At 48.1% G+C, this 25,378-nt stretch overlaps 11 protein-coding genes across 11 annotated transcripts; 4 read left to right on the plus strand and 7 right to left on the minus strand.

The window, feature by feature from the left end:
* Positions 1-919: 919 nt before the first annotated feature.
* N7529_009165 (uncharacterized protein) lies at positions 920-4,485 on the plus strand (the record flags this gene model as incomplete). The annotated part of the gene is made up of 2 exons (XM_057244692.1): positions 920-1,134; positions 1,212-4,485. The coding sequence occupies 2 exons, from the start codon at positions 920-922 to the stop codon at positions 4,483-4,485; spliced, it is 3,489 nt and encodes a 1,162-aa protein (XP_057096230.1).
* Positions 4,486-4,932: 447 nt separating this feature from the next.
* On the minus strand, positions 4,933-5,898 carry N7529_009166 (palmitoyl-protein thioesterase family protein; the record flags this gene model as incomplete). The annotated part of the gene is made up of 1 exon (XM_057244693.1): positions 4,933-5,898. The coding sequence occupies one exon, from the start codon at positions 5,896-5,898 to the stop codon at positions 4,933-4,935; it is 966 nt and encodes a 321-aa protein (XP_057096231.1).
* Positions 5,899-6,454: 556 nt separating this feature from the next.
* On the minus strand, positions 6,455-7,232 carry N7529_009167 (uncharacterized protein; the record flags this gene model as incomplete). Its single annotated transcript, XM_057244694.1, has 2 exons — positions 6,455-6,953; positions 7,039-7,232. The coding sequence occupies 2 exons, from the start codon at positions 7,230-7,232 to the stop codon at positions 6,455-6,457; spliced, it is 693 nt and encodes a 230-aa protein (XP_057096232.1).
* A 2,460-nt stretch (positions 7,233-9,692) lies between these two features.
* Positions 9,693-11,488, plus strand: N7529_009168 (putative C2H2 finger domain protein; the record flags this gene model as incomplete). The annotated part of the gene is made up of 3 exons (XM_057244695.1): positions 9,693-10,465; positions 10,529-10,790; positions 10,841-11,488. The coding sequence occupies 3 exons, from the start codon at positions 9,693-9,695 to the stop codon at positions 11,486-11,488; spliced, it is 1,683 nt and encodes a 560-aa protein (XP_057096233.1).
* Positions 11,489-12,597: 1,109 nt separating this feature from the next.
* On the minus strand, positions 12,598-13,300 carry N7529_009169 (uncharacterized protein; the record flags this gene model as incomplete). Its single annotated transcript, XM_057244696.1, has 2 exons — positions 12,598-13,006; positions 13,062-13,300. 2 exons carry the CDS (start codon positions 13,298-13,300, stop codon positions 12,598-12,600), a joined length of 648 nt encoding a protein of 215 aa, XP_057096234.1.
* A 614-nt stretch (positions 13,301-13,914) lies between these two features.
* N7529_009170 (RNA polymerase II Elongator complex associated protein Kti12) lies at positions 13,915-16,388 on the minus strand (the record flags this gene model as incomplete). Its single annotated transcript, XM_057244697.1, has 7 exons — positions 13,915-14,389; positions 14,506-14,759; positions 14,811-15,164; positions 15,214-15,290; positions 15,487-15,550; positions 15,604-16,188; positions 16,245-16,388. The coding sequence occupies 7 exons, from the start codon at positions 16,386-16,388 to the stop codon at positions 13,915-13,917; spliced, it is 1,953 nt and encodes a 650-aa protein (XP_057096235.1).
* Positions 16,389-17,284: 896 nt separating this feature from the next.
* On the plus strand, positions 17,285-17,704 carry N7529_009171 (uncharacterized protein; the record flags this gene model as incomplete). The annotated part of the gene is made up of 1 exon (XM_057244698.1): positions 17,285-17,704. One exon carries the CDS (start codon positions 17,285-17,287, stop codon positions 17,702-17,704), a length of 420 nt encoding a protein of 139 aa, XP_057096236.1.
* A 991-nt stretch (positions 17,705-18,695) lies between these two features.
* Positions 18,696-20,621, plus strand: N7529_009172 (sugar porter family MFS transporter; the record flags this gene model as incomplete). Its single annotated transcript, XM_057244699.1, has 8 exons — positions 18,696-18,755; positions 18,806-18,857; positions 18,913-19,168; positions 19,214-19,224; positions 19,275-19,512; positions 19,557-20,195; positions 20,243-20,373; positions 20,425-20,621. The coding sequence occupies 8 exons, from the start codon at positions 18,696-18,698 to the stop codon at positions 20,619-20,621; spliced, it is 1,584 nt and encodes a 527-aa protein (XP_057096237.1).
* Positions 20,622-21,337: 716 nt separating this feature from the next.
* On the minus strand, positions 21,338-21,889 carry N7529_009173 (uncharacterized protein; the record flags this gene model as incomplete). Its single annotated transcript, XM_057244700.1, has 1 exon — positions 21,338-21,889. One exon carries the CDS (start codon positions 21,887-21,889, stop codon positions 21,338-21,340), a length of 552 nt encoding a protein of 183 aa, XP_057096238.1.
* A 1,122-nt stretch (positions 21,890-23,011) lies between these two features.
* N7529_009174 (caspase family protein) lies at positions 23,012-24,156 on the minus strand (the record flags this gene model as incomplete). The annotated part of the gene is made up of 3 exons (XM_057244701.1): positions 23,012-23,037; positions 23,089-23,258; positions 23,321-24,156. The coding sequence occupies 3 exons, from the start codon at positions 24,154-24,156 to the stop codon at positions 23,012-23,014; spliced, it is 1,032 nt and encodes a 343-aa protein (XP_057096239.1).
* A 32-nt stretch (positions 24,157-24,188) lies between these two features.
* N7529_009175 (uncharacterized protein) lies at positions 24,189-24,452 on the minus strand (the record flags this gene model as incomplete). Its single annotated transcript, XM_057244702.1, has 1 exon — positions 24,189-24,452. The coding sequence occupies one exon, from the start codon at positions 24,450-24,452 to the stop codon at positions 24,189-24,191; it is 264 nt and encodes an 87-aa protein (XP_057096240.1).
* Between the last annotated feature and the right edge of the window lie 926 nt (positions 24,453-25,378).

Here is a 25,378-nt window from a genome sequence, read left to right on the forward strand (position 1 = left end):
GACTGAGGCCTGCATATTCTGGCCAACAAAAACCTACACACTTGAATAATTGAAGGATCTACACGACGCATTTACTCATTTTTTCTCGATGGCGTTCATACCGGAAAACTCGGGCTCTTGAGCTATAGGCGGGGGAAGCTTGAACGTGCTTTGCTTCATGTGCGACCGAGGCTCCGGGCTTGTCGATCCAACCACCCCGATTTTCAAGCATCACACACACTCTCTCCTAATGGACAGTGGAATGGCAATTGCGGGGGGAAAAACAAAGATCCAAGCGCTGTTGGGGATACATGATTTCCCAAAATGGACAAGAACCAATGATCTAAGTATCAATTTGATGTCCCCTGAGAGAAAGAACTTGCTATACACAGTGACAATTAGACTTAGATACCATAGCAAAGATCAAAAAATCATCTTAAATTTGAGATCAACCAAAAATAGTAGAAAAAGCAGTACATATGTTTATTGTAAAGCAAAAAAGACGAGATCAAAAGGCCGCTGTAGCAGCAATACGGGCGAATATTCCGCGGCCCAACCTTGATTCTTTTTTTCTTCTTGTCCTTTTCAGGATTGCCCAACTCGAAACAACTCGTCATCGATTGTCTTCGTGGCATTTTCCTTCACCAGAATCCTAGAAACACATTTCATATTTTGCTATTTGATATTTAATTTCTCTCTTATTTTTTGCTTTTTTCTGTACTCGTTTCGGGGTTACGACAGGAGCCCCACCCCCTGGAGATCGGCCCTGAACACTACCTCATACCCCCGTTCGCGTCCACCGTTTCTGCCAACGTCTTTCACATGGCCATCTACTAAACATCTATTTTGAACACCTGGACCTTAGGTCTTCGATCGATTTTCCCTACGGATCCGCTCGCTTCCTAAACTCCGCCACCTGGAAGCTGCGCACTATCCTCCAATGGAGTCCGTTCGTCAGTCTTGTCGGCCAAAACACCAGGTCTTGACGTTGAAATGTTATCCTAAATACCAGAAGGGTGTGGCGGAGGTCAGACCGAACCCGAGTGAACTCTCCTACTTGCTATACTATGTCAGCACTCGCCGCAGCAAGCTGATAAAAGTCGGCGGTTTCCTGGAAAAGAGGGTCGCCCGGGATGTCTGGAGACGCAGAATAGGGTGAGCGGAACGAGATTTCGGGAATGACGAGCCCATCGAGTTGGAAAATTGCATGGCTGACATATCTCATTCTACAGAAATGTTCAGGTGGCGCTCCACATTCTCGCCGCGCTTATTGAAAAGGTTCCTCGCGACCTTCCGATCTACGCCCGATCCGCCATGACGGTGATCGATACCGTCTTGCGATCAAATGATATAACCTTGGTGGAGGAATCGATTGTGCCGTTCGAGATCTTCTGCCAGCACCAGGACACTGGGGCCATTGCGGCGGATCATGGCCTGGCGCAGCAATATCGAGAAGTCGTGCGCACTTACGCCAGCTTCGCCGATCCGCAATTCGTATCCAACACAAACACCAAATTCAGCCCGCAGGTTGCGATCCGTTGGAGAAATGCGGGTTTGCGAGCCATCAAAGGCGTGGTTAGCTCGGAGAGCTTGGCTGCCGACGGAGGAACTTCACTCAAGCTCTGTCTGCCGGTCATCCTGGAAAACCTGTACTCTGGCGATGAGGAACTTCTCACGACGTTGAAGGCTAAGCTTCACGAACCTGATTCAAGCGATGCACCCAAACCGCGTCGCATGAGTGTTAACACGCTTCACACGGTGGACACGGCAGAGGGTGACCCAGAGCTGGCAGCGCGATCAGCAGATGACGCTGATCGGAAGGCGGAACTGGATGCTCGGCTTATGGCTCTGCGCTGCCTGGAGCAAATCATTGTCTCGGGGAGTAACCGTGGTCAGATTCGCATTGCGGCCACGGTCATTCTGCGATTCATTTCAAACAAGGGTTCCTCACCGAATGAGAAACACGGCCAGATTATCGAGGGCAAAAGTGGGAGCTGGGCGACGTCTTTGATTGAATTGATCGTGAAGTGGTGTCCGGTGCAGGTTCGGTTCATTATCTTGATCACAGCAATGGAAATCTTACACGACACAAATCCCAAGGAGGATGCTCTGGAGGCGTCATTCACTATCCTTTCTGTGGTCGATTGGCTTCTTAAATCCTCCGTGAATATGATTGGGCTCAGCGTGATGGACATTCTATTCGGGCTCATGCACTACGCTTCTGATATATTGTCGCCTCCAGATCGTACTGGGTCTGGCGAATCAAAAAAGAAGATAAATGGACAGGATGATGTCAATCAAATCTCTCCCCGGCGGCAGGATCTCCTCACGTTGCTAGAGCAGTGTATTGGAGATCTCGCGACGCATATCTATTACGGAGACCAAGTCACGGACATGATGCGTGCAATTCTCAAGCGGTTCAAACCCACTCTTCACAATGACAGTTCTGCGCCATCGACCCTGGCTACAGTTCACGAAAGCGGGGTGGCGCACGTGGATTCAGGATCTTCCTCAGAGGCAAATGGCGAAAAGGGAACCCCGGAAACCTTCTCGCATGCTGCAGCTAAGCTTACTGCTCTTCGGGCCGTTAAGTCTATCTTGATTGTGGCTAACTCGAGGACACCATTGAACCTGTCTGGTGCAGAATCCAGACACCCAGTCGGGATTCATGTTTGGCAGGGCACCCAAGGACTGCTCCGTGACGTGGATCGCGATGTTCGCTACGCCTATACAGATGCTTTCCTGTCGTGGTTAAACCTTGAGACCAATGAGAATGATCTCAAGGCACGAGTCGATGTGCCCAAGTATATCAAGACGACATCGAAGCGAGATTCAGAGCAGGGGGACAAGCTAAATTGGCGAAACACCTCGGCTCCTGGAAACCAACGGGAGAAAGCGGTACTGGCAGCACAGTCGAACTTCCTCCGTTTACTTCATCTCTCTGTTTACGACTCTGCGCTTGAAGCAGCAACCGACGATGCCGAGGTTCTCCTGCTGCATCTGCTTCTGACAAGTCTCGTCGAGAACCTCGGGGTGAATGCCGTCCAATTCGGTCTCCCGATGGTCCTCAAACTGCAGGATGACTTGTTCACATCGATCGAATTAAGTTCTTTCGCAGCCCGCGTAAACATTGGTGGCTTGATTCACGGATACCTCCTCGCACTCTCGGAGAAATTCAACGTGGAGACGTCCCCCGTGGGCCTTGAAATTACGAACGAAATTCAACATCGACAGAGCCAAGGGTATTGGTTCACCAAGATTCATCTCCCTCCAACTGGTCTCAATGCCATTTCTTTTGATGACGAGAAGAAATCCCACAGTGACACCTCGCCACCTCCTTTGACACCCTTCCGCAATGTCGACGGACTTGTCGGGTTGATCGATGAAGCTTACCGCCAGTCTATCTCATCTCCTCCACAAAGCCCCCATACATCGCCTGCGCGGGGCTTCACATTCCCAGTTCTCGGACACTCCTCAGTAACACTATCGCAGAATGAGGGAGGCCTGCCATCCGTTGTGAGGGAGCAAATGCTGTCTCCGTGGTCTCGCGAGGCATGTCTGGCAGCCGTTGAGAAGGAAAGCACCAAAACCATTTCCATTAATGGGTCTCGAACCAACACTATGAACGCTCGCAACAATCAACCCAACGGAGCCGCAAATGGCTCTCCTGCCGGCTCACAGCTTAACCGCCGCATGAGCGTCCCCGAGATCTCAGGCACGTCATCACAAGACTCTAGCAAGGGATCCCCAGTTCGCATCAATGAACTTCGGCGTGTTCTATCAATCAACAACGACTCGCAGCAGAAGCGACAACTCAGCCCACTCCGTAGCCAGCTAGACGCCTCCAACGCTAGCATCAGCTCGTCTGGGAGCGAGAGCATGATGAGCGGCAACTTCTCTGTCTCAGAAATTGGCGGAGATGCCCTCTCCATCCAACCAGAGGTCCAACAAATTCCCGATGACGACGGAGCAGAGACTCCCCGTGCCTCAGCCGCATCGATGGTCCTCTCGGGCGACAAGCAAGATCAACCACAAAACGCACCGTCTCTCAGCCGCGCAAATTCAGACGAAGCAATCCCCCCCGTCCCACCAATCCCAGCCAGCCTCTCAATCCCAGGCGGCTTCCCACATGACTCCCAACGCTCCCTGGTCTCCGACCGTCCATCCACTGCCCCAGGTCCCTCGCGCCAATCTTCATTAAATGAGAAATCCGAGGTCGCACCCAATACTGCCAACATCCCATCCCTTAACCGGAACAAAAGTCGCTCGAACTACAGCCTCGCCGGAGCTGGAATCCCGGAGCTCGTCGACGGCTATGAGTCCAATGCCCTTGATGGAAGCCACCAGGATCAATTGAAGAAACTCCTTGATGGTTTCCTCTCGCCTAATGAGAGCTCTCTCAATGGACATCGTCCTACGACTGCTAGAACCGTCTCTAAGCTTCCGCTCAGTAGAAATCCTAGCAGGCGGCAGGCTGGTGGGGGTCTTGGGCGGCCTCCTTATTGAATCTGTTCTTCACATTGTACAGTCAATTCGATGAGCATGAATATGAATATGAATCTGCCCTCTATTTTCATTGGCTCTTCATATGTCTATATAATTTTCTTTTCTTGCCTCTCCCCTTCATTTCCTATCCCCACTGCCTTGCCATGCATGAATTTTTCTTTTTTCTTTTTCGTTTACATAGGATATTATCCAAAGCTTAAGTTTTGTTCTTAAGCATTAGCTGGAAACTTTACTTTGGCTCGCGGCGGCAGTCGCAGCATGATCTTGTACTTAGCTACATTGTCGGTAGACACAAAATAGACGTTGTTAGACTATGAGTCTCCTTTGGTAAAAGCAGTGGCTAGAATCGCCATGGGGCATGGATTGAACTATATCTAGAATAAAATAATGTCTGTGGGTATATTATAAACGGAACATCGATACCTCAAATAAAGAGTTTCGGCACAATCACAGAGAACGCTGCACAATCAGACCCGGTAAAGTCTTAGACAACTCATCATCCAACGGAGCAAAGTACTGCTCGAAAGCCTTGCGCAGCACCTTATCAGACAAATGCATGTGCTGCCCAGGAATAGTCTTGAAGTCCAGCTTCCCCGCCTCACCAAGCTGCTTCAGCCCCAACCAATCCTCCTTGTAAATTGGTCTCTCGTGCAAAGGTGTCACCTCCCCAGTAGTAGCATTCACCTCTGAGAACAACGAACTCTCCTTCGGAACGGCAACCGTATCCTCCTGGAACATAAACATAGCGAACTTATTCAACGAAGCCAAGTTCTTCTTATAAGTCTCATTCTTCACTTCCCGTTCGTTGTTAATATCAGCGAGGAAATTGCTGTGCTCGAGGTACTGGTCCAGTTCGCGCGGATCACGGAAATACTGAGCGGGCACGACGCGCGACTGAGCGAAGTTCGTCCACCGCCCGGAGCGCAGCAGTGCCTCAGCCCCATTACAGACCCAGTCGTTGTAAGCGCAGGACTCGAATTCCGAGATCCCGTTATGTTGGCTGCCGAAGGTAACGAGGTTGTGCACGGGCGGGGTATTGCAGCGCTCGATATAGCCGCGGAGAAACTGGCCGCCTTGCGAAAATCCGAGGGCGTTGATCGCTGGCGCGCTGCGCAGGATTGGGTCTGCGGCGAGTTGTGCGCACACCAGCTCGATTTGCTGCGTTACGTTGCCGAAGAATGTTGCGGAGCGGTCGCCGCTGCCGTCGTTTGCGAGCCGGATTAGGTGTACGTAGGTGCCTGGGTTTGTGGATTCGGCTAGGGAGGCGACGGAGATGAGGCCTTCGCGTTCGAAGTCATCGCCTAGGCCATGCCAGATTACGAGGGGGAGTTGGATTTCGCTGTTGATTTGTTGAGGGATAACGATTGAGAGAGCGGTTGTGGCCAGTGTGGCCAGGAGAGGGATGGAGCGCATGGTGTTGTACTAGATCTTGCGGTGACAAGAATTCTGTGTTGATAATTGGAGATGGTTGGAGTACTTGGGATGACGTTGTTTATCGTTTATCTGGGGAAATCGGGTCACGTGGCGGCCGCATTCGGTTGAGCTTCAGAAACTGGACTACAGGCACAGTGAGAGGATCTGTTTCAGATGTGTATGGATATTTGAAATGATAAGGTACATCCATGGATGGAATAGACTCCTCGGTGTGAGGAGATTGAGTCAGTATCAATATGAGAGAGTCGATATATAAATTGAATTGGAAGTGGTAGAATTGTACCCTGGGACATGCTCAATCGAGAGAAACATCAAGAAAGTCAAGCACAAAATCTTTTATGAGAACAGTGATACAGATTATAGGTTGACTGAATGGAGGAGTAATTTTATGTAGAGCGTACTGTATAATGTCATACCATCGAACGTTAGCCCACGCATGAAAGATGCCTGCATGATATGAAGTAAGTAGTTATATGCTCTTCGGAAAGAGAATTTCACTCCAAAAGCTTGAAGTAATGTACCCATTAATCATAGCTTAGTTTGGCCCGGGAAACAGATTGGTAATCCAGGTAGCTGTTAGGTTCTCTTTCTCTTCCCATTCGGATGCCGCGGACCCTTCATGATCAAGCAGCATTGATTGCGAAGAGAGACTGCTAATTGCAACGTCGGAGCTGTCATTGGACCGTCTCACCGGTCGTCCATTAATTTCGATCTGGATTCCTTCAATAGTATCGATCACGGACGATGGATTTCTGGCCCTTCGTTCAGGCAGCTCGAAAAAAGTCGACCCATTGTTGTTAGTTGCGACCAGTCTCTTTCTATCTTGATCATTCAATCTTCGTCGTTTGCCAAAGCGCTCTATTTCCTCGGCGGACGTGAATGTCAGCTCAAGGGGACGTGTCACTGATATAGCTGCCCAATCGGATTCGTTGAGAAGTTGTCGCTTGATATCACTCAGCTCGTTGGCACCCGATTTCTGAAACTGTGTCTGGTGTACTGCAGGCGGATGTGAAACCGGTTCTTCTGCAGGCAATCTAGGCTCCGTAAGACCGGGTTAGCGCAAGGATGGTCAGATGAGTTGAGAAACAAGGTCAAAGCAATCAACAGTGCTTGACTGACTGATTATTGTTTGTCTCTGGTTTCTCGGTGCTCGAGCCCTTGATGTCTGGAAAGTTGCGAAATGGAGAGGGTGGGAGAATGGCCGTGCCCTTTGCATGGAGTCTGGATTTGGCGAAATTTTGTTTCTGGGCTTTGGTCAGTAGGCCTGAGCGAGTGTGATGACGCTGCAGCTGGCCGCCTGTCCAATCCATCATGCAAGGACGAGCACAGATGAAGTACGCTGTACGGAGTAGGTCGATAGAGTAGTAAAGTGGAGTATACAAGACAAACAGTGTAAACATATAGTCTAACACGTGACCATCATATATTTTTTCTTTTCGCTGCTAATTTTCATTTCTTTCTTCCACACACTTTTCCATCAATCAGAATCGCCAATTGACACTCTTAGCTGAGTCTGTTATAATGTTTGACAAGTCACCTTCCGACAATTCCCGCTAACAGGTAAGCCTTGCATTCTTATTCATTAAATTTCATGCACATACACACTTGTATATGGGCACCCGTCTTTTATGATGAACAAAAATATTTAAAGCATAGTTCACCTGAAATCTTCGGATTCTTGAACGAAAACATATTCCATCTTTCATTTTTTCTGATCCTGTCAATCACCTCGCATTTTTTATTGCAAATTTATCTTCGAGAAAAATCTGACTGACTGAAAAATAGGAGAAGGACTGCATTGCTGCCCAACGTGGGTCTGGGCCGCCCCGTCCCGTTAACCCCGAGGCCAATAAATTACTTAGGAAATCTTATATCTTAGATGAATCACATTTATATTTTGATAATTTAGTATTTTCTCAAACGTGCAATTTCATCCTGCGCATATACTTCGCTGTACATATATCGTCTTTATACTGTACGTGTTATGTGTTGTAGTCTGAGAGCGTAGTGACCTCATACCGCAGTATACTTCCCGTCCTTCTCCGACGTGGGATCTTCTCCTCCACACAAATCTACCATTCTCCATCCAACTCATCAACACGCGACGAGGGGACCTGCCGATCGTCCAATTCGGACATCGTCATGTAGTGTCAGCCCGCATTCATCACCAATCATACTTCTCGCCAAGCACTCAAAGCGCCGGCTTTGTCTCACCGCTACAAAAGATTCATCCACTCATCAAACGAACACCCCCCTCCCTCCCTAATCTGCAGATACTATCACCGCTAGTCTGGTGTTGGTTTTCAATGATGCCAACAACGCACTCGTTTAATGCACGATGTAAGACTGGCACACGCCATGTTTTGGTCCACAATCCTTTCCACAGTCCGAGCTTTCTCGCTTGCTGTCTTCTAAAAAGCCGCTGATCCCCCTCTATTCTTCTTCTTTCCTTTATTCTCCTTAACCTTGGATACCCCTTTTTATACAACACATACCTTCTTGACACTGTTTATACCATCTCACACTTTGATATATACGACCTAGTCCCTGGACCAAGGACAACCTTTTAACCCATATCTCCCTGGTTTTTGATACTATCAAATCTGCCACAAGGATCTCTTTGCCATATACTCCCAGGACAGGATTTGCTTTACTGTTATTTCCCAGGCTTCTCTTTAGTCTGTCCACACATTTCCGACAAACACTTAATAGGTAGCTTCCGTCACCTTTCCTTTACAATTGGTTTTCCTATGCGTTGCTTTTTTCTTTTATCTGGACCTGTACCCATCCGTCAACTGTGATTGCCAAGGACATCGACATTTATCTTTTTCTCTCTTTCCATGGACCCAAGGACCTTAGAACCTCTCTCCAGTCGGACTCTTGCCAATATTGGCGACAATGGATGCACCTTGCCTAGGATGCCTGCCCTCAGCTTGCTGAGTGAATCTCTTTGAGATGTGTTTAATGTTGCACACTCATCACGACAAAATCCTACCACTGGACTGCCCTGGATGTTTCTCCTTTTGACCTTGGCCTCTACTCTAAGACCGGAGTTTGAGTGCGGATTTTGATTTACTCCATGGATCTTTACCTTTACTGCCTATGGAAACAACGCCTTGGAATGAACCACTTTGAACCACTCATGGACTTGATTATGACTTTGCCTGGACTTCTTATGCTACTATGGCCACTTTATCTCAACAATAATGGATTCAATTTAAACCAGGATACATCCGAGGAACCCCACAAGCTAATGTGCTTGCACTTTCGACTATGGACTATGAAGCAGCCGCTGTCAAACTTTGCCTAGGCCATTTACTCATGGATACTGGCCGTATAAACTTGAAAGAAACCTGATGCATTTCTGGCCAACAAAAAGTTCGCCTATTTACTTACCTGGATTCCAATGGATACTTCAACATATAGTAGCTCCGCCCATGAATGTTTCCTCTTAACACTGGCACCACTTACCCTTGGATTGACAACAGACCTGGAATCGAACCCAGAAGCCACGACTTAACACTGGACCCTGCAACCCTCTCGCCTCGGAAATATTTATCCCACAAAATCGGCTTTGGTGCGTCTTTAATAATTATCCGACAAAGCCAAGTCAATGCTAACTCTAACTAGGAATCCAATCACATCTGGACCTTGGAGCTCGTCTTTTTCTCATGTTTTCTTTTGCCTTCTTATTTTTTATTTCAATATTAAACGTCGAGGAGTCGGTAACTAACGCTTGGTGTTACAGTGTTCTTTTTACATACAACTACACAATGTCCCCACGGACTAGCAGTGACTCTGACCGAGTCTCCATCTCTCAGCCTATGCACAGAATGGTTTCAGGAATGTCAAATCTTGCCTCAAGAGCAATCCAGGATGATGAAATGTCGAGCCATGACAGCTCCTCGTTGTGCTCAAGTATCCGGACAGCCCATGGAAACCCACAGGACATGAAGAACTGGACATTGAACCACCAAGACTCAATTGACAGAAAGCAAGACCCATCCGAGGTGCACATGCTTTCTTTCTCGCTGTCTCAGCAGCTGATGACCCCCACGGTCGGATTAAATGATGTGATGTACCCAGGCGTGGACTTCCCAGCAGTCCCTGACATGAATGACCATGAAATGTCCCGGGATCTCTATAACTCTTTCCTGGATTTCTCTTCTGTTGAAAATGATGTCTGTGCCAGGAATGGCACGCCAGATGATGCTCTTTCCATCGGACACAGCTCTCACACAGATGACGGCCACTACATTGCCGAATCATGGACCCCTATGATGCATGAAGCCCATTACCCAGGAACCACCATGGAACAATACTCGTCAGGTCTTTTCCAGACCGCCCCGGTCTCTCCACCACTGACGGAAGCTAGTAATGATATGTCTGTTACTTCCTGCTCCCACCCGGGATTTTCTTCATTTATGGCCCCTGATGACGCACTTCTTGGAGGAGACTTCACCACATCACCCCTCGGAGTCCATGGAATCAACCCAGCAGAGCCCTTGTTCCCTAGCACTTCTATCAACGACAGAGATCTCAACAGGTGAGTAAAAAGACATGCGGACAGAGTCCATAAACGGTCTGAAACCTAACCACGATATTCCAGAACCATCAGACCCTCCAAGCAATCCCGTCGCTCAGGAATATCAGCTGTGTCTCAGAAGGCCGACCCAGAGTTCTTCCCCGCCCTCCCAGTGAGAGAGCCAGCCCGCCAAAGGTCCAAGGATAGTGCCGAGTCTCGCAATCCACGAGAGCACCAATATTATTCTATGTCCACCCACAGCGACGGAAAATACTACTGCCCATTTGCCACTGGAGAGAAGCCCTGCAACCACCCACCCACCACGCAAAAATGCGCTTACCAGCAAGTCCTCCCATGATGAAAACATAACCTTTGGTGTTTGAATCCAACTAACAGATCTCCCCTAACAGCAAGTACCTGGATTCCCACCTGAAGCCCTACCGCTGCAAGGTCCCCGCCTGTATCGATGCCCAGCTCCGTTTCTCTTCCAATGCCTGCCTGTTCCGCCACGAAAGGGAAGCTCACGGATTACATGGCCACGGAGATAATCCTCACCTTTGCCTGTGGGAGGGTTGTGAGCGCGCAGTCCCAGGAAATGGATTCCCAAGGAGATGGAACCTCTACGACCACATGCGTCGTGTCCACGACTATGCCACTTCAGAGCGCCACAGCTCCCCCGAGACCTCACCCGGTGCTGGCCAGATCAAAAAAAAGGAATCCACCGGTCGCAAGAGGAGAGTCACCGGTACCACTCCAGCCCCGACCATGAAGCGCACCCGCTCTGTTCACTCTCAGGCTGGCTCTGTTAAGGCTGCCCAGGCTTCCGTTACCATTGGACAGCGTCTCCAGAGCGCAGAGAACACCTTCTACAAGTGCCGTGCGAGTCTGCTCGAGGAACTGGGTAACATCTCGCCTCAAGATATTTCCATGCACGAGAAGGTAAATGCCGGTCTCCAGGAACTGTTCTCTCTGGGCCTGAACTACCGTCAAATTGAAGCCAGCCAGGCTGGATCTCAAGTTTCCAATGGAATGCCACCCGCGTGAAGGGGTTTTGAGATGCCGTTTCCTAAAAGCGGTACCTTGTTATACGAATAGAAACAACCAGGAGGATTTTCTTATTTCCTTTTCTTGCCCGGCTAAACCGGGCCGCTTGCTGGCCAGGCACTTCAACACAGGACCCAGTGTGATCCGAAGTACGAGGTTACTTCGGCTGGATTGGCCGATCCATTCGGTCAACCCGATCTCCAATGGGATTTCGGCCACGGACTGGACAGGACTGCGTGGTACACGCTTGAGAACTCGTGATTTGATTGCGAGTCTCGGGGGATTTGGATCTGGCACCATGAACTTGGGTCGTTCCAATCCAGGTCCAGATACCCATCTCTTGACACAGGGAAGACCCGAACTTATGCGGAGGATACAGCAAAGCGGGATACGGTGTCGCAAAAGGGGTGGCAGAAGATCGACAGTAGAGAATTTTGTATAAGGTCTATGATCGATAGGCTTGATTTTTGTTGATAGATCAATGTTGCGTTTGCGTTGTGTTTTGATACATTGATTTGAATGAGATTTTGATTATGCATACTTTCCATCAAAAATATTGTAGAGCCTAGCATTTATTGGCTAAGTGTGACGTCCTAGGCGATCTACGATACCTGGAATGAACTGCAGGGAGCTTTCAAATCGCGTCAACTAGCCATGATAATATGAATTCGAGTCAAGTCAGTATTGCCATATAAATAAATTCCACTAAATACTCACATTGAAATGAACAAGGTTAAAGTATTCAAGGGGATTATGAGTATTATGTCAGAGATCAGATGACGGAAGGCATGAGTCGTGGCTCAGTTGCAAGAGAAGAGAAGAAATAAAAGCAAATCAAGTTGTGGTCGAGCCTTTTGTAGAGTTAGTTGACTTCGTTGTCCCAGGCTTCCACAAGCTCAATAAACAACCTCGACAACAAGGCCCTATTGTTCTTTTCTCGGGCATGACAAAGTTCCAAGCATTCATCGCTGGTCTGAATGTACTGATGTTTGAATGTGTACTACAGGGTTCTACCTGGCCGAGGATACTAAGGATCATTTCCCCAAAGGCAGATACAGCTTGTTGTACACCATTCTTATTCATTGCCATATTCCTACATAGATCAAAATCTAGCATCCAAATGCTATGATCTCCAAGAGTATTGTTAGAGAATCCATTGCCATCGCCATTGAGGGGGCGAGAACAAATTCCACGTCGTTTCCATCTATGCCCGCAACCCAGTGCATCATAGCAAGTGCTTCTGCCATGCTTTGAGCGTATTGATGCATATCATTGGTTGAGATTCCCAGCTGTTCCATTTGGTCTTCATGTAGTGGGTAATTTCGCAAGGAGAACACTTTCAACCGCGGCAAGGCTTCTGATGTACGCATTTGTGTTCGCCGTCTGCCTAGGTAAAGCCGAACTAGGCAGTCTCCATCAGGTTTGCTGTTGAGGATTGATGGCTTGATCTCATTTGAGCAGAAACCTTGAATAAAGAACCTGTCTAGTAGGTTCTCCAAATGGTGGGATACGCTGAGACTGAAGTACGTTGCATGGGGTATAGCCTGATGGAAACCTTTGTAAATTTGCAGACCACCGTTCCTTGTCGACTGCTTTGATGAAGTTGTGACAAGTGGGAATTTGGATTTTGATCTCTTTTAGGGTTGCGAGTGTTTGGTGGCTTCGGATGACGCGGCGATGCATTTCGAAGTCGTTTTGAAGGGACCGCGATGGGCTGCCATCTTCTCTTTTGTAGGCGGGACCAGTTTCGGATGCCCAGACTGTACCGCAAGCACCGTGGCCAATTGTATGTAGTTGGAGGTTTGAATCCATATTGAGTTAGATCTGTTAAAATGTGATATGTGAATCTGTGAAAATGTGTAGAAATAGTTGTAGTTGTTGAATCACTATAGATCTATAGATCTATACTAATATTTACATATGTATACTGGAAAGGTTAGTGTGAGTCATTCATATTATAGCTCCGAAGCCTCAAACAGAACTTTCAAAGGCTCGAACGGTATTTTTAGAACAAGCATGTCAATATTAGGATTCGAACTTTGTTCCAGGGATATTGTCTACAAGGCCCCCGCGTAATAGTGACATATGTATTCATCCCGTGACACATTTTCGGAGCTCAAGATATTCGGACGCGGGATGAGTGTCTTGAGTTTGGTGATGCTTGGGAAAAGGACAGGCGGCCCTTATTGTCGAGGCTGTTTGTTGATCGGGTGGAAAGAAGGGGGGTGTGATGCCTTGTTTTCGCTTATTTATGATTGCAAGACTTACGAGACATTCCACTGCAGATTTTGAAGGGCAAGTCGGGTTCAAAAATCATCACCAGGTTGTGTCTATGCTTATTACTGGTCCCAAGATACCCTACAATTAAAAGACCATGAATCATTTACTTCGTGCACTATATTTCAGGTGTATACAGTATAAGCCATCTATTCAGTCCCCGCAGCATTCCCCGAAAACTCAGCGTTAAGGAACCTGACAAAAGCATCCCCAACCTGATCGACCGTCAACGCACCACCGCCATGTCCAAACCCAATATAAGACCGATTCAAACCAATCCATTGTCTCCGCAAGCGCTGCAACCGCGGCAACGCAAGGACACCACCCGCACCGGCTAGTTCCTCCGTCGTGCCTGATAACACGACGTGCGACGGCACGAGGACAGAGACTGAGACGTCCGGCACAGGAATTGCAAGGCCGTCTGAGATGCTGCTTTGTGCGAGCGCAATGTCTGCTGTTGGGTGGGCTGTGGTGAAGTTGCGGATGGCAGTTACGACTGCTGACGTGCGCTTTTCCATTGCGTACATTGCGTTAGAGTCGGTGGCTGTTGCTTGAACGGTTGCTTGGTGTGGGATTATTCGGCGAGCTGCGAAGCTTTTTCCGCCTTTGGTGCCGGTTGCTGTGCTGGCGGTGTCGGTTATGGTTGTTGAGGCGAGGGCGGTGGTTAGGATTGGGAGGGTTGCGGGGGTTTCGGTTGTTGGGAGGACGACTCCTGTTAAGGCTTCGAAGATGTCTGATACTGGGGGGTGGGGTCGCTATAGGGAACTGTGAAGAGCGGCTTGTCCCAGCGGCTGTGGGTGCTTGGCTCTTCGTAGCGGAAGATGAGGTTGTTGAGCAGTTCGGATGGGTATGCCTCTTCATTGTCGTAATCGGTTGGGGTATCTTTCTTTTCGGAGGATGGTACATCTTCGCCTTGGGATTGCTTTTCGGCGTCGCGGCGCAGGCGAGCGTCGTTGTTGGCGACACACTGGTCAACGGGTGTTCCGACGTGGACCTACACCTGTCAGCTGTTGCACTATGTTTTTTTCATAGTTCAATTCCATACCACACAGCATGATGTTTGCGCAGCTTTCGCTTCACACCATAATTGATACCTCCATCCCTTAATATAATTCATTCCGTCGAGGATGACAATGCTGTCTCGCTTGAGCACGCGCTTGGTTCGGGCGTAGGCGACTCCGCGCGCCTCTTTCTCTGTGCGGGCATGGTCGTATACGATTCGAGTGTGGGAAGAGTCATGCGAAGCGACCACATGGATCTTGTATCGGGACTTCAATGTGACTGGTGCGCCTGCCTCAGCGGCCGCAAATAATTCATCTTGGTGTTTTTCGATCAAGGATGCTAGCTGATTGGCGCGGTAGGTGAGGCCCGAACAGGGGTATCCGGTTAAAATGATGAGCTAGCGCTTTTGTTAGATTTATTTAGAAAAGAGAGGTTTCTCGACATACCGGCATCGTTGGTGGTTGCGGCTTGTTTCGGCGGACTTTTTTTTTCTTGCGGGGGACTGTGGCATGTGACCCCGCATCTAGTCAACTATAGCCAAATATCTACATGAATGTGTTTGTTCGTTTGACTATTGAGTATGGCAAATTTTGATAAAGAAAAGTTATAGAAAATGGAGTATATTTTTAATATCTACATAGTTCTGTCGAATGCTATATGGACTTTTGTCATTTATCATGTCATCGTTCCAAAGGTATCAAATTAGGCCTTGGATGAACCCTCCAATTCCTCTTGTGACCATCGGATCTCATATCCAAACACAGTTCTGCGTAATCTTTCATCCTGCAAGTTATTAGTTCTAACCCCTTTTCGTGTCAATTCAAACATGGACTTACACCAGGATCATCTTCGAACAAAACCGCGTCAACCACCTTTTCAAAGATCTTAGTGACGGTAAATCCATTCTCTTCGGCCAAAGGGAAGAACTTTTCAGTCTTGGGCAGCAACCATGGCTGATAGGGGGTGAAGATGACCAAAGCAACCGAATTAGGGTCCTTCTTCATCGTCTCCCGCATGGTCTTGATCAAGTTCGGATGCTCACGGTGGCTGTACACCACATCGGCCATGATAAGGAGATCAAACATGGAAGGAGATCCATCAGCAGCGGGTGGCAGATACGCCCTCAGCTTGCTGACATCGCTGCCCCATTTGTAGCCATCTACGTGAAGGCGGGGTTTGCCGTCTTCTCTGGCTGGAATGGCGGCGGCAGACAGATCGGCGTTGTATTGCATGTTTTGAATCAGATCTGCGTCTGGGAAGTCGGTCAAGACGACTGTGCGCGCTCCTTGGATGGCGCTCACGATGCTGGGAACACCCGCTGCGGCACCGATCTCGAGCACATCCTTGTTTCGGATGAGACGCTCGGTGTGCTCCTCAATATAATGAGAGCTGGTACGCCCGGCATTCCATAGCAAATTTCCCTGTTTAGATTAGTTGTCTGTGCAACTGGGTCATCGGACTGACGTTGATATCGTACATAGAGAGGGTGGCTGCCGACGAGACGAACTCGGACTTTATGGCCGGACAACATGCAATGGTCGGCAAAAGTAGGAGGTGCCTCTTCGGGGTAAAACCCTTCCGGGTCTTGGAACATATCCCCTGAATCAAAATCGTCGGCCATGGCGGCAATGGGCTTATTGTCTTTGGAGAAAAAAAATATTTATCGGATTTCCTTATCGTAGCGGGGCAAATCTCGGGATCAATACTGGACTTTTCGGCCCATTGCCTGATTTCGGGATTCAGAGATTTTTGTCTAATACCGGATCCCTCGGCTTGGGATGGAAATATGTAACTGTTGTAAAGACTGTAAAGACTGTAAAGCTTGTAGAGGTTTACGTTTGGACGATCATACCATATTCTGTTGATCCCCCGCAGACCGAATTTTAGGCAATCCGAGGCATTACCTGCATACATGCAGCATATTTACATATGCATTCAATGATCGTCAGCTTACGTGGGATGTTTATTATTGACTATATTAAACTGTTTATTCAATCAATTATTCTCTGCCCTCTGAATAGAGCTGCAAATGTTAGATTGGATATCACGTGCGAGCACATGTCAGCACGTGACAGGTAAATATACAGTAATACAGTGTGGAGAGAGGCGTGGAGATACATTCACAATACCACGATACTAGCGGATAAATGTCGGGAGCAACTGAGAATCTGCAGTTCGCCTTCAAAAGCCATATGCGCCCCTGAAGGCTCTGACCGTCTCATATCTCTGAGATTCATTTTTCGCTCTTCTTTTCTAGATCACATTTGTTCATCACTTCGAAAAGTCAAATTTGGCTGGTGGATAAGGCTCAACACCTTAGTCTCCGCATATTGCATCCGTCGATCAGCGGCTTCGAATTCCTTACTTGCCACAGTTCGCCCAATCCCTTCCTGGGTTGATCACATCATCTTGTCCATAGCAACATTATCCTCGCTGCAAATATCCTCCTCCAAGACCCCTTTCTCCCCTATCGCTAGACTTCCAAATCTCGAATCTCGGTCCCTTCTGCCCGACGTCATGGACTCGACCCTACAGAACTCGACCCTACAATCCGCATACAAACCCCAAGCGCCTGTCCCCTCTTTCCAACCACTCAAGTCAAACATGAGCACCCAAAATACTCTCGAGGCCGCATCAACCACCACAAACCAAGTCTTTCAGTCCTCTTGTTCCCAAGCCTCGGCACAACTGCAGGCCTTCCCCCATGCCATTAATCAACCTCAGAGCGCCCCCGTTGCACCGGCGACGAATCCCCATCTTTTGCCTTTGAATGCGGCGACTGCTCCGGCGGCCCAGACAAACCCGCACCAGATAGAAGCTCTGGGCGGGCCAACTGCTACGGCGCCTTTTCTGCAGGATTTCAATCTTGTCGCCGAGGCCGCCAAGCGTGCTCAGATAGGAATTGTCATGCGCGACCTGGAGAGCGTGACCCTTTGATTCGGTTCATCCAAGATCAGATCACGCCCCCAGCGCTGGGCCCACGTTGGGAAATGGCGTGCTGGCTGCACGTGCATCGAGGACTATGGACTGGCTCCATGTCCTAAACATAGGGGGATCTCTTTGGCGTATATGGTTTTGTTGTTGTAGACACTTGCAGAAGTTGTCGAATCTAGTGCTTGCATCCCGGTTGGGGTGTTGAGCTAGGTTTTCATGGCGTTGTTGTCATTCGGTGTTCCATCGGTTTTTAAATTTCTCCAGCCTTAATGCCTTTATACCATCCACTCACGAGACATGCAATATAATTTGGTTAACACATCGCTATTTGACTGCGAATAGAATAATTATCAAAAAGACGCATGCAATTAGGTCTGGGGGAAATTAGCCTAAGACTAGCTCTACTTCAGCCTAAAGAAATAAGTCCCCACCGGTCAGAGGCCACGATCCTATCTCACAGATTTGGATAAGACCTACGGAATCACCCGTGTTGGCTATATGCAAGGAGAATCAAACTACAATCCCAAGTCCATACAGCACAGCACTCTTATCTACGCTCTAGACCAACTGCAAGCCTTCATACAATTGACAAACCCAAAGATATCCCTCGGCACGACATTCAGCCCCCATCCCGGTTACCCTCTACCCCTGCCCAAGGCGTGACGCAACCGAAACAATCCCACACCCGCAGCCCGACAAAGTAACCAACAAGTAAGTAAGTAAGCGCGTCGATCAAGCTAAATCCTCGCTTCGACTACCAATCCCACCCCCACCATTTGACACTCGCCATGATTGCCCTCCCCATCCAACCCCGCAAATCCCCCCGGACTTCGGGGTCCAGCCGAGATTATTAACGCCCCTTGCGTATGCTACCTATATGTCGGATCTAGTTGGGACTGGAATATCTGTAGAAATGTAAATATAAATATCATGCGGTTCCCCGTTTACGTTGTAGTGCATAGCGCGATTATTGCGGTATTTGTTTCCACTCAAAATGACTGAGAAAAGGCCATATTTCGGGTTGACGGGTGGATGGCTCACTTTTTGGATTACGGTTCGGCTGATCCGTTTACCTGTGTCCAATTGAGATACTGACTAGGTTAGGTTGCTTGTGCGACTGATATGTCTTTGTTTGGGTATGATCAGGGAGTCTTCAGTAAGTTGGAATTGATTGCAGATTCCATTCTTGGATACTCGGTCTCACTGTATAGGTGGCGTGGTTATTACGCAGGATTTTCTCGAAGTGCATGATCTAGTCGGGCCTTCGAAAACGAAGGACTTGTCCACTGTCACAGCAATTTATGATATAGGCTGTTTCTTCGGTGCGATTGTTGCGTTCACGATCGGTGAGCGGTTGGGTAGAAAGAAAGCCATTCTTCTTGGCACGACTATTATGGCCGTTGGTGCTATTCTCCAGGCTAGTTCGTTCAGTCTGCCGCAGATGTTTGTTGGGAGGATTATTCTTGGGTCAGTGGCTCTCCCCGATTGTATATTCTCTTGCTAACGAGTTAGTGTTGGAAACGGTAATACCTATATCCACACTGGTCAAACTGAACCATCCTAACAGCCACAGGTATCAACACAGCAACGGCCCCCATCTGGCAAACTGAAACCTCGCAAGCAAAATGGCGCGGCAAACTTGTCATCCTAGAGATGATGATGAACATCGCCGGTTTCTGCCTGGTCAACTGGATAAACTACGGCCTCTCCTTTGCAGGCGGCTCAGTCGCCTGGCGATTCCCCCTCGCCTTCCAATTCGTCTTCCTATTCATTCTCTGGTCGACGACGCCCTGGCTCCCTGAGTCCCCTCGGTATGTCTACCCCAATCTTACCGAGTATCATCTAACGAAAGAAGTTGGCTCCTCGCCCACGGCAAAGAAGAAGAAGCAATCCAGGTCCTGGCCTGTTTGGAAGCAAAACCTATTCACGACCCTATTGTCGTCACTCAGCGGAATGAAATCGCATACAGTATTCAATACGAGCGCCAGAATGCTGTTCGCTGGCGCGATTTGTTGAAGAAGGATAAGAAGAACGATACCAAGACGCTGCGCCGGCTGTTTCTCGGTGTTGGATCGCAGTTCATGCAGCAGTTCGGCGGTATTAATATCATGTCGTATTATATGCCTACCGTACTGACGAACTCGGTTGGTTTGCCTGAGAAGATGGCTCGGCTGCTGTCTGCTTGTAATGCGGTTTCTTATTTGGTTTTTTCGGGGATTGCGGTTCTGTTGGTTGAGAGGATGGGCAGAAGAGGACTGATGATTCTTTCGACTTTTGCCCAATTTATTTGTTTCCTCGTTATCACGATTCTCTTGAGATACTCGGAAGTCAGTGTTAATGGGCAGACTTATGCTAATGCCTCCGTTGCGTTCTTCTTTCTTTATTATGGCGCTTTTGGCATCGGCATGCTCGGTGTGCCGTGGTTGTATCCTACTGAGATCAACTCCTTGCCAATGCGCACGAAGGGTGCTGCGGCTGCGACCGCTACTGACTGGTAAGTCTTGCTCTGGTTGAGATGCTGATTTCTCTAACAGTGACTAGGATCACAAACTTTATCGTCGTGGAAATCACTCCGATCGGCATTCAGAGTATTGGCTGGAAATTCTGGATAGTTTGGACAGTGAGCAATGCTGCTTTCCTGCCAATTCTCTACTTCTTCTACCCGGAGACCGGTACGTTCAACATAATTAGGACTTTCGTGCCTATTACTTATTGTTATATAGCAAACCGAAGTCTCGAGGATCTCGACGCTTACTACCGCTCCGATCCATCGTTGATTGTGACAGGCGATCCGGATGCCATTTGCCGTAAACGTCCGCTTAAATACATCCAGCGCGAAGATGAAGAGCTCGAGAGAACTGCCGTGGTGAAGGGTGTCATGCCCGTTGGGGAGCATGTTGAGTGGGTTGAGACCAAGTAGACTTTTTTTAATGGCGAATTTTGCAATCTCACTATTGAAAGTACTATACACTAAGTAGAAATACATTCATACCTACATACGTTCCTTACCTAGTTACAATTGCTTACATGGTGCAATGGAGAAGTCCGATAAGAACACCTCAGACATCCCCACAATAATCAGCCCATCGGAGAACCGTGTGGGCACAATTGAGGACCTTGCATAGCACTAAATAGCACTACACATAACTAGAAACTTAGCTTTCCGTTGAACGGGTATTTGCCTTCCGAGGTCTTCGTTTCATGCTCGGTCGCATTTCAAAAATGCGCATCTTATATTTTTAGCCGTTGACGCATCTCGGTCCGCTAATGCCGGGAGTGCGATGCCGACTGCATGGTGGCGCAATTAGCGTTCTGCAATACAAAGTGGCTTCGAGGGATGTGATATACGATATATCACACTCATGTATCGAATGAATAGTTAGGAACTATTTGGCGATAGTCAGAATAGGTAGTTCAATGATTGCAATATAAGAACATTTGAATATAAGAGTATAAATTAATAAACCCATTTTCCAGACACCGAGCTATGCGCAGAAGTAAATACAAAATCAAAACCAATATTAAGGAATGTAAATGTCCACCCCGTGGACATAGATAGCACAGCCGAAAATCAAAATCCCGAACGCCATGTGTGCGCAATGTATGTATAAATCCACCATACCAATTTTGATCCTCCTAGATAAACGAAGCCTGGCTCCCATTTCCATACTGAGTAGAAGTCCCAAGCAGATTGGGCGAAGAAATACTCGCGCCCTTGGGCCCAGTGGGTTTGCCCCGAGACGAGAAAACAGACAACCGCCTTGAAATGCGCTGGCTCAGTCCCCTCGTGGGTGCGGACCAGTTGTCGGAGATGATGGACATTGGGCGCGAACGGGGTCCGTCAGATGTAGTGGGTGGTGCTTCGGAGGGTGAGACGGGAGCAAAGAAGATTGTTGAGCGGCGCTTAAGCTTCTCTGTGTCTAGTGAGAAGTCTTCGCGGATGTCGCCTAGGGCGTGGGAAACGCGGCGGAGGAGTTTGGGCGGTTTGCCGTAGATGGAGGGTTCTCTTTGTTCCAGGCCGTAGACTTCCAGAGGGGTTGAATCGGTGTATGAGTCTATTGGGGAGGAGTAGAACCGGGGGTATTTGACTGCCATGGGGGATCGGCGGGCCGGGAGTGGTTGATGTGGGGAGTTGGGCTCCGAGGAGACGCTGGAGGAGTAGGAGCTGTTGTTTGAGGAGGTCAACATCGCTGCCCTTTTTTTGATGTGGTCGTTACGTTTGTGAGAGAAGGTAAAGAAGAAAAAAGAAGCAAGACAGAAGCAAGAAGAAAGAAAAAAAAGCCCATCTCCATGGTATTCCAAAAAAGACCAAAAGTGGATCAGAGACATGAACAATTTAGTCCCAAAACTACCAGGCGCCGTCCCGTGTAACACGTAGATGACTGTAATTTACTTCTCTCCTTTCATTTTGTGAACAAAATATGATACTTCGTATAGTTATGGGATATGTCGACATAGTACCTGTCTACTTTTGCAATTTAACCAAGCTATAGAAAGTTATACACGGCGGTCGATGGTCGAGAGCAAAAAAAGCATTCATACAATTGTACAGTATCGAGTTATCAGATCATGTCTCAGATTTGACAGTTCGATCCAATGACGCGGCCGAACAAAGCCACGATCTTCATTCTATTCATATGCGGCCAACGTGTATCAATTCGCAACACTCCCACACTCCATGAAACAAAACATACATCGTACGCAAACAAAAGACGCAATGAATCAAAAGATGGTCCGTGTTCACGAGTCCCAAGGGGCGAAGTCATGATATCCACGGTTCCCACCGGGAAGTCTTAGTGAAATTAATCTGATTGGTCCGATTCTCGCTCAGGGGGTATGGCGCCATGTTTCTATGCTTTTTTTATAGAAAATGTGAGAGACATTTGCGAACTACAGTACAGTAACAAGTATAAAATACTAACAATAAGCTAGAAGTCTAGTAGGCTTGGTATTATTTATTGCATGCTCATCTCTAATTATATGCTAGTCATCCGCAGTGTCTTGGATCCTTGAGAAACATTTTCTATTGAGTTTTCCTCGGGATCCACTGCAAAGAACCATAGCCACCAAAGTGCCCACAGGTGGAGGAGTTTCGTATTTGTTTTTTGTTCATTTTTCAACACTAGTTTCGAATATTTGTTGACTAGCCCAGCTGAGTAGTAGCTGTAATTTTACATGTAAATCTTCCCCGCACTCGGGACTCGGGGACTCGGAATACCCATTCATTTGACTACATGATTCGTGAAACGTTAATCTTTACTTGCAAGTGTAGAGAATTGGAAAATTTCCAATGAATCCTTGTGCCTCCGTTTACATCACAAAGCGAAGATTCGTGTCTAGATCTCTGTCAGCCGCGCGTCTGGAGTGACACCACCGATCGAACATACCAAGAGGATGGCTGCAGCTGAGCTGCGGCTTTTGCGAGTATTTTCCTTCGAGCTCGTTCCGGATCGTATTGAGAAGCTGCAGATAACTTTGATGAGGCCATTGCTGTAGGGATTTAATAAATGCCCAGCTCAGCGCCCCACGCGCCTGTCCGTCTTGGAATGTATCCGCCCTGTTCGGGGTTAGTTCGAGCACCTTATTTTCGATTATTGGCCCTAAGTCGACGCCACTTACGAGGTCTGTGTGTCCTTGGACCCTGAAAACATGACCACATCTGCTGGTGAGGTCTTGGTCATCAGTGTGCGCTCGCGAGCGGATCCACCGTTCGCTGCTTTTTTGAAGAATCCGATCGCAGTCGATGCAACACTAGATAAATCACCCTGTCCGTACGAGGTAAATGCACTGAATAAATCCTGCGCTGCCTCCTTCGCGAGATTTGGTTCCTTGAGAACACCCTGTGTCGAGTAGACGTATGGCAGATCCAAAGCTGTACCGGAGTGACACGAGTCGTAAATCGCCGTCAATCGCACGCCCGCTCGCAGTGGTCGCACCATGATCGCGTGCATGTCATCATCCACGATGTGTCCCGCTGTGCGGTAATCGAGCGGGTAGATGACGTCGTCGAATCCGTCGTCTTCATCGCCGTCGAGATCGGGAGTGCGACCACCGTGGCCGGAAAAGTGGATGAACAATGAGTCGTTTGGTTGAGCGTCTTTGACGAGCCATTGCATAGCGCGGAGAATGTTGGCCTTGGTGGGGATGCTCATTGGGTTGCGTTGATCATCGGTGAGGATCACCATATCCTCCCTTTTGTAGCCAAATCGCTGGGTTAGGAAGCTGGACATGTTGGTGACATCGTTGATGCAGCCTTTTAATGCATTGGGTTGTCCCGCATAATTGATTCCGATCAACAGAGCCTTGCGCCGACCGGTACAGGCTGAGTACTGGAACTGGTAGTTTGATGGCGCCCCTCCACCGAAGTGTTGAAAGTTCTGTGGTGGGGGTGGGGGCAAACTTGGCGAATTTGCTCGAGGGTATCCTATTATTGATGAGCGATACGCCTTCGTCATTCAAAGAGGGAATTTACCATTCTGAGGCGCACTTAGACTGTGCTGGTGAGAAGGTGGTCGAGGAGAGGGGGTGTGACCATAGGGAGACGGAGGTTGAGCGGGAGGGTGTTGAGGATAAGCAGGATAAGGTGAAGGTGGGTAAGGAGAATGGCTGGGACCTGGATATGACGGTTGCGGGTGATGGCCGTAGGGCTGAGGGGGATAGGGCTGAGGCGGGGGTTGCCGCCATTGTTGACCGGGATAACCCCATTGGGGTGGCCCTTGAGGAGGTCTTTGAGGAGGAGGAGGAGGACCATGGGGAGGACCTTGATGATAGTACATTTTTGGAAAATGTTAAATGTCAGATATTCGAAGAGGAAAAGTAAAGTAGAAAAGAGTTGAACAGTTTAAAAAGAACTCGGCTGACTAGTGGGTCGCAGATCGGGGTTTTTTTGACAACTTCAGGGCAACAACGCCCGACTTCTAACAATTTCTCGGCACTGGTGCCGACAATGTACGTATGTCCAGTATTCCATGGATAAGTTTAACCGGAATCTGGAGAATTCTTTCAACTAATTAGAAGAAAGGGATCCACCGGTAGGGCTGCAGATGAATGGCCTATCAGTGTATTAGTTGGAAATATATGTGTCATTCTAACGAATTTGGAGAATTTAGTGTATGATATGACATGTCGTAGTTGATTATGCATACATACTATGTATGTGTGTATAAAATATCTTCCACCACCCAAACACCTTGCACTCACAGTAAACGTAAGCAGTAAACCAGAAACATTTGAACGCCCGGAGTTTTAGGCAGCGACTTTTTTGGCTGGCCACGTGAGCAATCACATGACTCTGATCTACGAAGTAAAAATAGAATGTGAATCTAGTAAATAGAGTACGAAGCCGAGACTTAGTCTCAGGTAGATAAGTTGTCGTATACCCAGGTCCACGGGTATGTCATCGATCGTATAGTATTTTATATCAGAGAATATATGTACAGAGTATCTAAGTACCGGAAAAAGCAGTTATGTACCCAGTCGCAGGTATTTCCGAACTAAGTAATGTAAGCTGCATCGGAGATCCGAGAACCCTTGAAACAAACTCTCGAGCCCCTTATTATGCAGAAATACGAGATAGCGTGCATTTTCTGACCGATGAACTACCTGGGTAATTATTATCATTACACATATAGTGTGATAAACTTTGTAACCTAACCAAGTAAGAAAAGGTGCCTAAAT

The sequence above is a fragment of the Penicillium soppii genome, assembly GCF_028829465.1.
Source record: "Penicillium soppii strain IBT 18220 chromosome Unknown utg000006l, whole genome shotgun sequence".
NCBI classification, from domain to species: Eukaryota; Fungi; Ascomycota; class Eurotiomycetes; order Eurotiales; family Aspergillaceae; genus Penicillium; species Penicillium soppii.